Below are 12074 nucleotides of genomic sequence, written 5' to 3' on the forward strand. Positions count from 1 at the left end.
CCTCATCCTAACAGATAACATCTGCAAAAACCTCATTCTAAAAATAAGGTCACATTCACCAGGACTTGGGGTTAGAACTTCAACGTATCGGATCGGTGAGCACAGTTCAGCCATGACAGAGTTACGTGTCCTACATTCTGCCGCCCTGCATCTCCTGAGGTCCACAGAACCTAAGTCCACTGCACACTGCCCGTCTGCTGCAGACGTTTCTCGTGAGAGGGACAAGGATGCTTCTGGCCCACATGCAGAGCCTCTTAGGGATCCAAGAGTTGAAGAACTTTTCCTGGTTCATGTGCCCCATGAGCTCCTGCAAACCAGCTGTGAGCAGTACTAGCCTGGGTCCCCTAAACAGTGTTAGCACCTGTTTTCATGAGTAGGGGTGGGTGCAGAGGGCAAGCACCAGGATATGGGGCAAGGGGTCATGGGAAATGCTAGACAGAAAGAGGATGCAGGGAGGCCGAGATGCATCTAGCTCCCGGGCCCCGATCTTTTCCTCATGCCCAGCTTTTGTTGAATGGGGACCCCTGGCCCGCTCCTTGCTGAGAGCATCACTGCCTGTTGCACATCAAACATGGACCCACAGGACCCAACGTGACAACTCTTCAATGGAACCACCTTTGCAAAACTGATTTCCAGAGCATCTGAGGCAAGGAATTTTCCTGGCCTAATTTAAAAGGGAAATTCTTTTAGGAAAAAGCAAAAGCAGTGTATTTTCTTCTTTCTAAAACTCACTGTGGTTCAAGTCTAATTTGCACCATGTCAACTTTATTCAGTGCTCTGGGGTTTACAAAGCACATCCAAATGCAACATCATTTTTGTCCGGCAAAAAACTTGTGGCTCCATATCAATGATGATAACCGAAAGGTACCTGGCACTGTTCTTGCCACAGGGACTATTGTCAACACAGCCCTGTAAGGCAGGCACCAGTATTGTCCCCTTTTCTAGAGAGGTAAAATTGCATGCTCAAGGTCACAGAGCTAGTCATGGATACATCTGCTGTTTGAATCCAGCAGCCAGGTCCCAAATGTCGGGCTCAGAGACACTACATTGTTTGTCTCTCAACTCTCAGCCCCACTTTTAGGTAAGCAGCAGGTTCTCAACATGAAACACCTGACCCGCCAGTACAGTCAGCAGGTGGCAGAGACAGACCCACTGGGTCCTCTCCTCACTAATCCTTCCATCAGATCCCCTCAGGCAGCAAAGCCTGGCCTGCTCTGGCCCCTCCTTGCCCCCTTCCTGTCCGGTCTATAAGCCTTCACAACACATTGGAGGTGTCCCCGCCTGTGGGAAGTTTTCCAGCTCCCGGCCTAACTACAGGCACCCAGCCCCCACAGTACTCCGGGCTCACCGATGCCGACCTCTGCACCCTGTTCTGTCGCTGTGCCCCCATCTCTTGGAGTGCGGGGATACCATTTCTTAGTGAACCTTTTATCCCTAGTACCCACCACTGTGCTTAGCATTTAGTAGGAACTCGGTGAATAAACAAGGAAATAAATTGAGAAAAGTCATCCCTTTACTGGAAAAAAGATATGTAGGATACCAGATTACCACCACGGGGCAATCGAGTTTCCAGTTTTTGTTGTTGTTTTGTTTTGATCAGAATTCACAGTGCCTACACACTGCCTGTTCTTTTTAATATTTGCCTGAGGATATGTTTTATTGATTTTAGAAAGAGAGGAAGGCGGGTAGAGAGAGAACATTGATGGGAGAGAGAAACACCAATTGGTTGCTTCTCGGGGGCATCAAACCTGCAACTAGGTACGTGCCCTGATGGGGGATCGAACCTGTAATCCATTGTCTGAGACAATGCTCCAACCAACTGAGCCACTTGGCCTGGCACACTGTCTATGTTTTATTGTAACGATGCTAAATAAGGAGGGTCCCCTCTTAACAACCTATTCTTTTTGTTTACTTCCCAAACCCATAAACCTACATATGCATTATTTCACATAAATGCGTACAGAATCTCCTATCTTATGCCTCAAGATCCTCATCGTAAATTTCAAGAGCAGAGTTTTAAGAAATGACTTGCATCATGGAGTGGTGTATGAAATGGCACAAGTTCAATCGCAAGTGCTGAGCTCGCTAAATGGACCCAAAATGCAATCTCCTTCCCAGGGAAATGAATCTGAACAATAGTACCCACGCCCATGAATGCTTCAGTTCAGTTACTTCTCTCCCCCACGGGGGCGAGTTAAGTGGCAGAGAGGAAAGAGTTCCGCTGGTGAAGAGCAGAAATGGGCCAAGTTTGCCTGGTGCTCTTTATTTTATTTTTAGAATGGGCTTCTGTCGTATAAACTCAAAACAGCCATATCTGAAAATGTCTGTGTTTGCTTTCACAGTTCCTTTTTTTTCCCTTAGCTCACCAGGTGTTTTGTTTTCTTTCCTCCAGAAGCATAGAGAATTCTGTGCCATTCAGAGACGCTGATTCAGACAAATACAGTGCGTTCCCAGTGAGTATGGTTAATAGCAACCAGATGGCCACAGACTCTTGCATCACTTCCTACAAGTCTCCTTAATAAGGCAACACTGAATTCCACTTGAGTGCATTTTTAATTTGATAATACACCATTTCACTGTTTCTATAGACTTTTCAGCATCTTAATAATGCATAGACCATCGAGGTGGATTTTAGGCACGGGTTTTGGTTTCCTGAGGCCATTCATAGCTGGAAACCTCTGTAGGGATTGAAATGATCTGGAAAGGTGTTGGGAATTATTCTGGAAAGTCTTAAACCTACTTCAGTTAACCTTTTAAAAGTGTGTGTGAGTGTGCGAGAGGGAGCGTGCAGCTGGGCACGTTTGATTTGGAGCTATCAGGGTGTCAGGATACTCTCTGTGAAAGAAACGAGTCCCTACCACGTCTCAAAGTCCCGAAGCTGCTAAGATCTTGGACCGTCCAGCTGGGAACAGGGAACTAAGAGCATCGTCTGATGTTATCACGACTCTTGATTCTTTCAAGTCAGACAGGGCCAGCATGTAATAAGTCCACATAATTAACCAGTTTTGCCAAAGATTTTTTAATTATCCAGTAAAATGATTAATCATTTGACCAAATAAACTAATTGATTAAAGCCTCACAAAACTGGTGATTGACAGAGAAAGTTCAGGGAGTTGGATGGTCCTACAGGTGGTGAACTTGCACAGAGACACACACACAGAGATACACATGTATGCACGCATGTGTGACTACGCGTGGCCATACGTGTGCAGTGTGTCTGATTACATGAGTAGTCACATGTGTGCATCCCCCATGCACCCACAAACAGGCACACACCCAGTAGAGTGTACACACAGGCTCACATACACTCACATATGCACACACTGCCCCTTGTTATTGGCACTGGCACTGTGGCGCATTTCACCCCCCGCAGCGTATTTTATCATCTTCGTCTTAGTGTCCTAAGTGATCGCTAGTGTTCCTGGACTGTGTCTGGGTTACAGACAGCAGAGGCCAGTGTCCCTCAGGCAGCTCTGACCGCCCCTTGCCATGAAGGTCAGGCAGGACTGACCCTTCTCTCATGCTCCTGGGTTTCAGACTCTGCGAGGCTACCACTGGCGGGGGCGGGACTGCAACGACAGCGACGGGACAGCGTACCCCGGCAGGAGGTAAGCGCTTCAGCTGGCCACTGGTCCTGAAAACTACCTTCCGAAGAGGAGGCAGGAAGCATCACTCCTTTCCCCAGCCTAGGGGATTCACGCTCACAGACAGTAGGGCCCCCATCCCGACGGAGGCAAACCTCTGGGACACAAAAACATCTTTTTTCACTAAGGGCTCCTGAGTGAAAAACTCACCTAACCTGCTCATTGCCAACCATGCTGCACCCTGCTGGGCAGTAAACAGAATGAAAATAGGCCTCTTCCTCTGTGGAGCTCACAGTTTAGTGGGAGAAACAGCTCATTGTGGGCGTTTTCCCAACCACCTGCTGAGGCTCCCACAGGGAGACAGTCACCCTTCCCACCAGGACCTAGGGGAGGGCTCCAGGGAGTGACAAACACATCACATTCTAGTCCTGGGCTGATGTTCAGCCAACCACTTGTCTCACTTCAAAAAACTGGGTATGTCATCTTTGCTGTGACCACAGTGCTAAAGCACCCAGGTGTTAGGGACTTGAGGGGCACTGTTTTAATGGCGTCAGCAATCCCAACGAAATGGACTGCAGGTTCATTTAGTCTGCCCATTGGCACTGTCCCACAGCAAAGCAGTGCAGGGACAGTCAACTGTGAGAAGGCTGGTCCGGGCCAGCATTCCCAGCCCATGTCCCTCATGGAGGTGAAGCCAAGGGGCTGAGTAGAGCCTGCTGTCTCTCAGTAACATTTCGGGTAGAGCTCCTGGGGCATTCCTCCACGAAGCTGACGGTACTGAGGGACAAACATGTGCTGAAGACCAATGCTGACGTTTTCTTCCCAGGCCAGACAACTGGGATGCGCACCAGGACTCCAACTGTAACGGCATTTGGGTAAGCAAGTAGATTTGAACTTGAACTTAGGCCTGCCCTCCTGAGAGCCTGCTCCTTATCCGTGTTTGTCACATCCGAGAAAGAGGATGACAGACCAAAGCTATGCTCTCCTTCAAATGGAGGAGATGAGCTCTCCTACACTCATCACAGCCCCTTTAAGCCTTGCTGAAGGCCACCCACACCTAACCAGTTCTGTAAAGCCAGACCCTTCATTGTCCTATGAACAGTCTGAAATTAGATGAAGAGGAGTGTCAGCAAAGTTTCACAGTGACCCTAACATCTGCTAGAGCAAAGCGATGGCTGTCACCATGTCATTGCTGCCATTTTCCCTGTTTCTTAAGGCGAGTCAGGTAGTGTGGACTGTGCCCTGTAGTTACACCATGGAGCACGGAGATCTGGTGGCCCAGTTCCCTATAAATAATGGGTTAGCTGTGTCCAGACAGAGGAAGGGGGAGGAGGAGGAAAGCCAACCAAACATGCATGTGAGGACAGCAGCAGCTGCTGACCCAGGTTTTGTGAGGCCTTGAGGTTATGCAATGAGAGGCGTCCTCAATACCAAATTACAGATACACCAAGTATGAAAGTAAACAAATGATTAGAACAATGAAAGGAATTCTAACAAATTATTGGAGTCTTGAAAATGCAGACCCTTTCTTTGAGATCTCTTTTTGTATTTCTCACAAATGCTTACATGGAAATTATGTCCCAAATGCAGCCTGGCTTCTCCTCTCCATCTAGAACACTCTATGGCTCCCAGCTGCTCCCAGAGCCCTCAGAAGCAGGGATTGTGCTAATAGGAGCCCTGATGTTTAAGATTCCCTGGCTTTAAGATAAATTGCCTCTAAATAGTTGCCTCATTGATCTGCTTAGATGACTTGGGGAACATTTCTATAAATATTTCCCTTTTTCCAAGACACTTCTGGGGTATGGTGAACAGGACAGATTGTACCCTAGTCCTCCCCACCCTCCAGTCACACTGTCTTTTCGTGAGGAGGAGAAGGCATATCCCCTATATCTTAAGGTGCCAAGACCCCCAAGGCAGCTCTTGCTTTGGTAAACTCAAGCTAAGGTGTCATGTTAGAGGACAGAGGGGGTTGATCAGTGCGTGAGACTGCTGTCCTTGTTCCATGGCCCCATCCCTCCTTCTGACATGCTGTGCCACCTGCATAAGGAAGGCCAGCAGGACACTGTGCTCCATGGATGGAAATTTACCAGGAGCTCAGGAAGCTGAGATGCCGCAGCCCCCCATCAGTCATGGTGGAAAGACCCACCACCTTCACACCTGCCCATTCTCACAGAGGCAAAGTGACTCACAGAATCATAAACTCACAAGGGGTTTTACAGCCATCAAACCTATTATTTCCCAAACCGTTTCCTCAGAACCCAGTGTTGGGTGTGATGTTAATAGGTGCTGGGGGAGGGATTCTGTAGCCAAGTTCAGGAAGTACTGGGTCGGAGACACCTGGACAGTTTCATTTGCTTCCAGATTTCTCAGCATGCCTGATGTCACATGCACTGGGAGCCCCCAAGACCAAGAGAGTAAATACGCTGTTTCTAGCACATCTCCGACCACCGAGCACTTGTCTTAAAATGCAGTTAATACAACTACTACTATCTAGTGGTCTACCAGTGCCCTCCAGCACCGGTGACATTTGGGTGGGGTAATTCTTGATTGCTGGTGCTGTCTTATAAACTGCAGGCTGTTCCACAGCATCTGTCCTCTCCCCACCAGGTGCCAGTAGCCCCCCCTTCCTTCCTCCCCATTGTAACAACCAAAATTTTCTCTAGACAAATGTCCCTTGGAGAGAGGGTGGGAGGGCGAAAACAGCCCCATGGTGGATCACGGCTCTAGAAGTATCAACGCTTGTGGTGGGAGACCAGTTCCGTAAAGCCCGACTTGCTTGCATGGGAGTCGCTGTGAGGGAGGAAGGACTCGAGACTTTGCAGGGTTTATCTACTGATGCGCTTTTGCACTTGTAAGGCCATTTGGGGAGGACTTAGTGTACGTGTGTCATAAATTTAAAAACAAACCACTAATCCCATCATTTCTCCTTTAAAGGGTATCGATCCAAAAGATGGAGTTCCCTATGAGAAGAAATTCTGTGAAGGTAGGAGTTGTAAAAGTTCATTTGATTATGGGGTGTTTTTTTCTAGTCTGAGTCAAATTGAAGGGAATGGACCACCCAAGTGAGGAAGTGCCTGATGCCGCAACCTAAACTTGACCAATTTATATTTATTTTGCCGACAAATCTGAAGGAGATATGAAAAGGATTCTAGAGGAAGGAGGCAAAATCTAGAGAAAGCAAAACTGAATTTGTTTGTCTCCCTTATCTGAGGATTGGGAGCTTAAATGATAATGTTAGAAAAAGCTGCGACATAGAAAACAGAGTGACTGAAATCCAGCACTTCTCCAAATAAGAAAATAAGTGGAGGTGATCCTTTCTCCTCTTGTCCATGTCCTTCTTAAAACACAACAAGCTCAGATGTCTGGGCTTGAACTGACCGAGTCCCTGTGTCATCTGGGATGAAGACACCTGGATGACTCCAGGGAAACCCCCAAGCAGCAGCCATGGGCGTTCCCAAAAGGAGCTGAGCAAAGACTCTGTATTCCAAATGTCTAAATGCCTCAGACATCTGGGCTCCCGGGACTGTTAGGAACAACCTATTACCACCCACATATCACTGAAAACGTGTGCCTGAGATGCCCAAATAAGAACCTGTGGTAGCATCACTGTTCTATGTTTAGGCAATCATTTTTCCTCCCATTTAGAAGCATTTCACTCATTCATTCATTCAAGCATGCAATCATTCAACAGATATTTGCTACATGTCTATTCCTATGACGTACCAAGAGCTGTACTTGGCTTTGAGTTTTCATGAGCAGATATGAAACAGTCCTCGCCCCCAGTCAACTTAAAGTATAAGGTACAGTTAAGTCCTTCCCCCCTTCTCAGAGGGGAAGAAGGGCAGGAAGGAGACCAAAAACATAAGGACCCAACCTATAGTTACGAGTTTAGGAATGCTTGTTGGATGAATAAAAGAATAAATGCACAAATAAACTGGTGAATAAACTCCAATCTAAGTGAAATTCTGGCAAAAGTCTCTGGGAACACTGGGAAACCTATTGAATTCCCTACATCCCAACCCCTCCCAGATGTCCTGGCCCTCCTCTCTCACCATTTGTGTGTCCAGGTATTGTCACAGATGCCCCAGACAGGAAGCCGCTGCAGTGTGGCTGATGGGGGGCAGACAGGGGCGAGGGGTGGGGGTGCCGGAGGGCAGGGGCTGGTTGGAGGTGGGGGAAGGAATCTCCCCCTCTGACTCTGGGAGGCATCAATTAATTCTCCCAGGATCTTAAGGAATTTGGAAGAGCGCATGCATCACCCATGGGTGGAGATTTGTGTAAATGGGCCCCAGAGTCAGATTAAGTGATTCTTAACCTCCAAACACAGCGGGCTGCATGGAGACCTTTGTTTCTCCATATTGCCCTTGATCTGCCAGAGCCAGCCATCCAGCCCTTTTTTGTATACGAGTATCCGGATTAAGAGTTTTAAGGGTCATAATATCTTTGATAAATCAAAATTGTTCCATGAGATCAGTAATTCTTAAAGTGAATTATCACAGAAATTAGTATGTTTTCCAAGAAGCAATTTCCAGAACCAAACTGTAGGACTTGTTTCTGAGTTCAAATGAAGTTTTGGTCCATTTATTCATCCGTCATTCACTCAGGATATCTCACGGCAGTTTGTATTACTAGCTAGGAAACATACCTTCTATGGTACAGCCTAGCTCCCAATTTCCACGGCCTAGAAATCTCCTCTGGCTCTGAAACGCTACACCCTCGACTCCGCAACACACAAAAGGTGGCCATGCATCACTGCTATGGTGCTCTGTGCATGGAACACACGCCAGGGTATCCGCTCTCCTGACCACACAGTCTGGAGGCTTCAAACTACTTGAGAGCATCAATAATGCAAGTCAATTGTGCCACCTAGGTTCCCAGCCCAGGGGCATCATTTTGCTGGGAGACTCAGCGGGCGCTCATTTTCACATCCCTCCCGAATGGATCACAGCTTCGCAGATGTCCCTGGTAAGTCATTTTGGCAGTAATCATCCCGAGATGCACTGGCCTTTGGGTTTGCTTCCCCTTGCTCTCTCTAAATGTGACGCCAACTCCAGACAGGTGGGAACTTTCCCACTCAGTAAAATCTGCTGTAAAGGGCACGTCCTTTCCAGTTCAGTTTGTCTCAGACAATGTGGTAAGAATTGGGAGGGTGTCAGCACAACAAGCTCAGCACAGGAGACGGTGCGTCCATCTGAGAAGAGAACGGTGCCCCTGCCTGGGGGGATGGACACTGTAGCCCATAGGAAAGCGCTGTCCTACCGCACCTCTCCTAGAAAAATGAAGCTCTGATCCTGAGACATTACAGTACAGAAATGACCGATTCTCCATTGACCCCTTCTTCTCAGACTAAAGAAATCTGACAGGAACCTAAACCCTCCCTGAACCTCTCCTGTGTCCCAGAACCAGCATACAGACCTCCCTGTATAGAATGAGCAAGCCCAGAAATATCTGGGCATGTGAAAAAATACTCATGATCTCAAAATAAGAGTGTTTGTTTGAAAAAACTTGCCATAGGAAAAGAGTGACACTTTGTGAAATATTCAGTTCAGACTCTCAACAACAGCTGAGAGTCAGGAACGTGAAAGGAGAATGCCGTAAGATCAGGGAAGACTCCTTAGGAGAAACGATAACTACCTGTGAGAGAACGCAGTGGCACTACTGACCAGCAAGCGGTAGTGGACAACACAAAACGCTGCAGGGCGAGCCAGTCCGCCAGCTGGGAGAGTTCTGGAACTCACCGAAGAGGCATGCAGATGGGTCCCAGGATTGAACAGGAAACCAAGAAGAAGATAACATCCAGCAGAGAGGAAACAGTGACTAAATAAATACTAAAAGGCAATTTTTTTCAAGTGGAGGCGATCTCTGTCTTCAACCCCACACCCCACTGAGCACCGGGCCCAAGTATAAAATAGCCTCTCTCTCCATCACATCCTGCTTTTTCTTTTTATTCCAAGGGTGAAGGGAAACCTTGCCATCATTCTGCCCAGCAGACAACTAACCAGGGTGCAGATGCTGAGGAGAACGCCTTTGGGCACCAGACACATCTAACACTAAAGTTCGGAAAACCATGGGATGGCCTCTGTAGAGTTCTGAGGACCAAAGCGTGTGTCGGACACACAGCCCAGGTGCTTTTGTACGTGAGGGTGGCAGAAACTCCTCCTCAGGCCATCAGAGATTCAGAAGACGTACCAGATGTATGTCTTCCTGAAATAAAAGTATTTTAAGAAGTATTCCGGTTCTCTCTGAACATGATCTCATAAGATGAAGGCAAAAATAAAAGCATTACATGAAATTTTCAAGTGTATGCAATGTCAAAACTTCTAAGTTTAAAAGACAAATGAAGAATGAGTCTAGCCCTGGCCAGGTGGCTCAGTTGGGTGGAGCATCATCCCACACACCAGAAAGGTTAAGGGTTTGATTCCAGGTCAGGACACGTGCCTAGGGTGCAGATGTGACCCCTGGTCAGGAACATATGGAAGGCAACTGGTCAACGTTTCTCTCACACTTCAATGTTTCTCTCTCTCTCCCCTTCCCTCTCTCTCTAAAAACCAATAAACATATTCTTGAATGAGGATTTGAAAAAACAAAAATCATATTTATAATATACAAGGCAGGATTTAAATCTTCTAATTACAAAGAGTTCCTGCATGTCAATAAGAAGAAAAACTTAAATTTTTAATGATCAAGAACATGACTGATCAATATAAAAATAGTTTCATCTTCAGCGGTAATCAAGGAAACACAAAGTAAAATGATGATGCGGTATCAGTTATCACCTGCCAAGGAGACAAACGTTAAAAGCTGACAAAGGCCTAGTATTAGCAGAAATATAGGAAAATGGGTGTGTTCATTCTCTACAAATGAGAACTGGAGTTGCTTGAACTTCTTTGTTAGGCAATTTGACAATATGTACAAAGTGAGATGAAAATATTGGTGGTTTTAACCAGGAATTGAGTATCAGAAGTATACCTTTGAAACTGACCAGTCATTTGCTCAAGAATCTATGTCTATGAGTATTCCATCAAAGAGTTATTTATAAGAGCAAAAATGAGAAAAGAAATTAAAAATAGGGGATTACACATATAAAATTATATTTCACCCGCCCATAAAATGAAACATTATGCAACCATTAATGTGCATAGTATAGACACATTTATGGGCAAGAAAATGTGTTTATGTTTGACATTTAACAAACATAAACACATTTGTTAGGGGGGAAAGCAAGTTACGAAGGGCACAGATAACCCAGGTTTTGCGTGCATGAAGAAAATCATTGGAAGGCCGTAGGTCAGTGTGGTAATGCTGGTATCTTTGGATGGTAGAATTCTGGGTAACACTTTTCTACTTTTCTTTCACTGAACTTGTGTATCATGTGGGTACACATATCACAATACAAGATTTGGGGGATTGTTTCATTTAGCTTTCAGCCAATAGCTAAGGAAACTTGCTAAAGAAAACCAAAGCATTGCTTTACTGAATCTTTGTAAAAAAAAAAACCCTTCTGAAGTAGCTATGGTTTCAGTACAGGCTCACTTTATAGACACACAGCAAACAGGTGGCCGAGTCACTCCTGTCACATACCTAGGTTGTGGGTTCAATGTCCCACCAGGGCACATACAGGAGGCAACCAATTGAAGTTCCTCACATCGATGTTTCTCTCTCTGAAAGCAATGAAAAAATGTCCTTGGGTGAGGGTTAAAAAAAACAAACTACCATCATTTCTTCTCACTCACACACATGTTGCTTGAGGTCAGCTGCTCAAGAATGGGCTCTGTTGATCCCGGCTGCAACCTAAGGGTTGGATCAAGCGCCAGTCCACACGTCTCTCATTTTTCTTGGTTGGACGGTCTACCCAGGCTGTGTTTTTTCATGGCGATGGCAGATGTATAGAGGGCAAGGCCCCTACACAAAGAAATCTGCTGAATCACGTCTACCATCAACCCACCAGCCAAAGCAAGGCACATGGCCATGCCCAGGTCAGTGGAGAAGTCTACCTGCCCCAGGTGGGAAAGGCAAGAGAGTGAATATTTGTGGTATTGCTTTTGTTTCATTATAAATGTTAAATATTCAGTGGAGAAAAATAAGCAAATACAGAAATTATTAACAAATCGTTAAAATTCCATTTAATGCTACCACCCAGACAGAATGGTTTTAACATTTTGGAGTATATGATTGGTTTTGAAATATTCTTTTAATACTCTTCTTAGAAAAAAATGTATAAAGTCAATGTCAGACTAATTTTGAGAAATACAAACAAAATCCCCCCACCCTCTCCAACTTTTCTCAGTATTTTTCCGCTCTTTCCCAGCCGCCCACCCCCACTACAGAGGCAAACACTCACAGGAGGCAGTCACTTGGGTGACAAGCACACGGCTGGTGAGCCTCCTGTTTTACAATGACTCCTACCCATAGTCACTCTTCCGCCTTCCCCCTGAGTCTTCACACCTGCGAGAGCTGTTCAGGTTCACAGATTCCTTTTCCGTGTACAAG

General features: G+C 46.2%; 1 protein-coding gene across 3 annotated transcripts in view; it reads left to right on the forward strand.

Annotated features, from left to right (window-relative positions):
• Positions 1-12074, forward strand: part of AOAH (acyloxyacyl hydrolase) — a 131079-nt gene that overhangs the window by 52409 nt on the left and 66596 nt on the right. For all 3 annotated transcript variants that reach the window (XM_053661628.1, XM_037126482.2, XM_053661630.1), the window contains 5 exons: positions 2393-2453; positions 3538-3608; positions 4411-4459; positions 6519-6567; positions 8455-8549. In XM_053661628.1, coding sequence (XP_053517603.1) covers positions 2393-2453; positions 3538-3608; positions 4411-4459; positions 6519-6567; positions 8455-8549 — 325 coding nt within the window. The remainder of the gene's footprint in view (positions 1-2392; positions 2454-3537; positions 3609-4410; positions 4460-6518; positions 6568-8454; positions 8550-12074) is intronic.

The sequence above is a fragment of the Artibeus jamaicensis genome, unplaced genomic scaffold (genome assembly GCF_021234435.1).
Source record: "Artibeus jamaicensis isolate MK-2021 breed Jamaican fruit bat unplaced genomic scaffold, CSHL_Jam_final contig_1016, whole genome shotgun sequence".
NCBI lineage: Eukaryota > Metazoa > Chordata > Mammalia > Chiroptera > Phyllostomidae > Artibeus > Artibeus jamaicensis.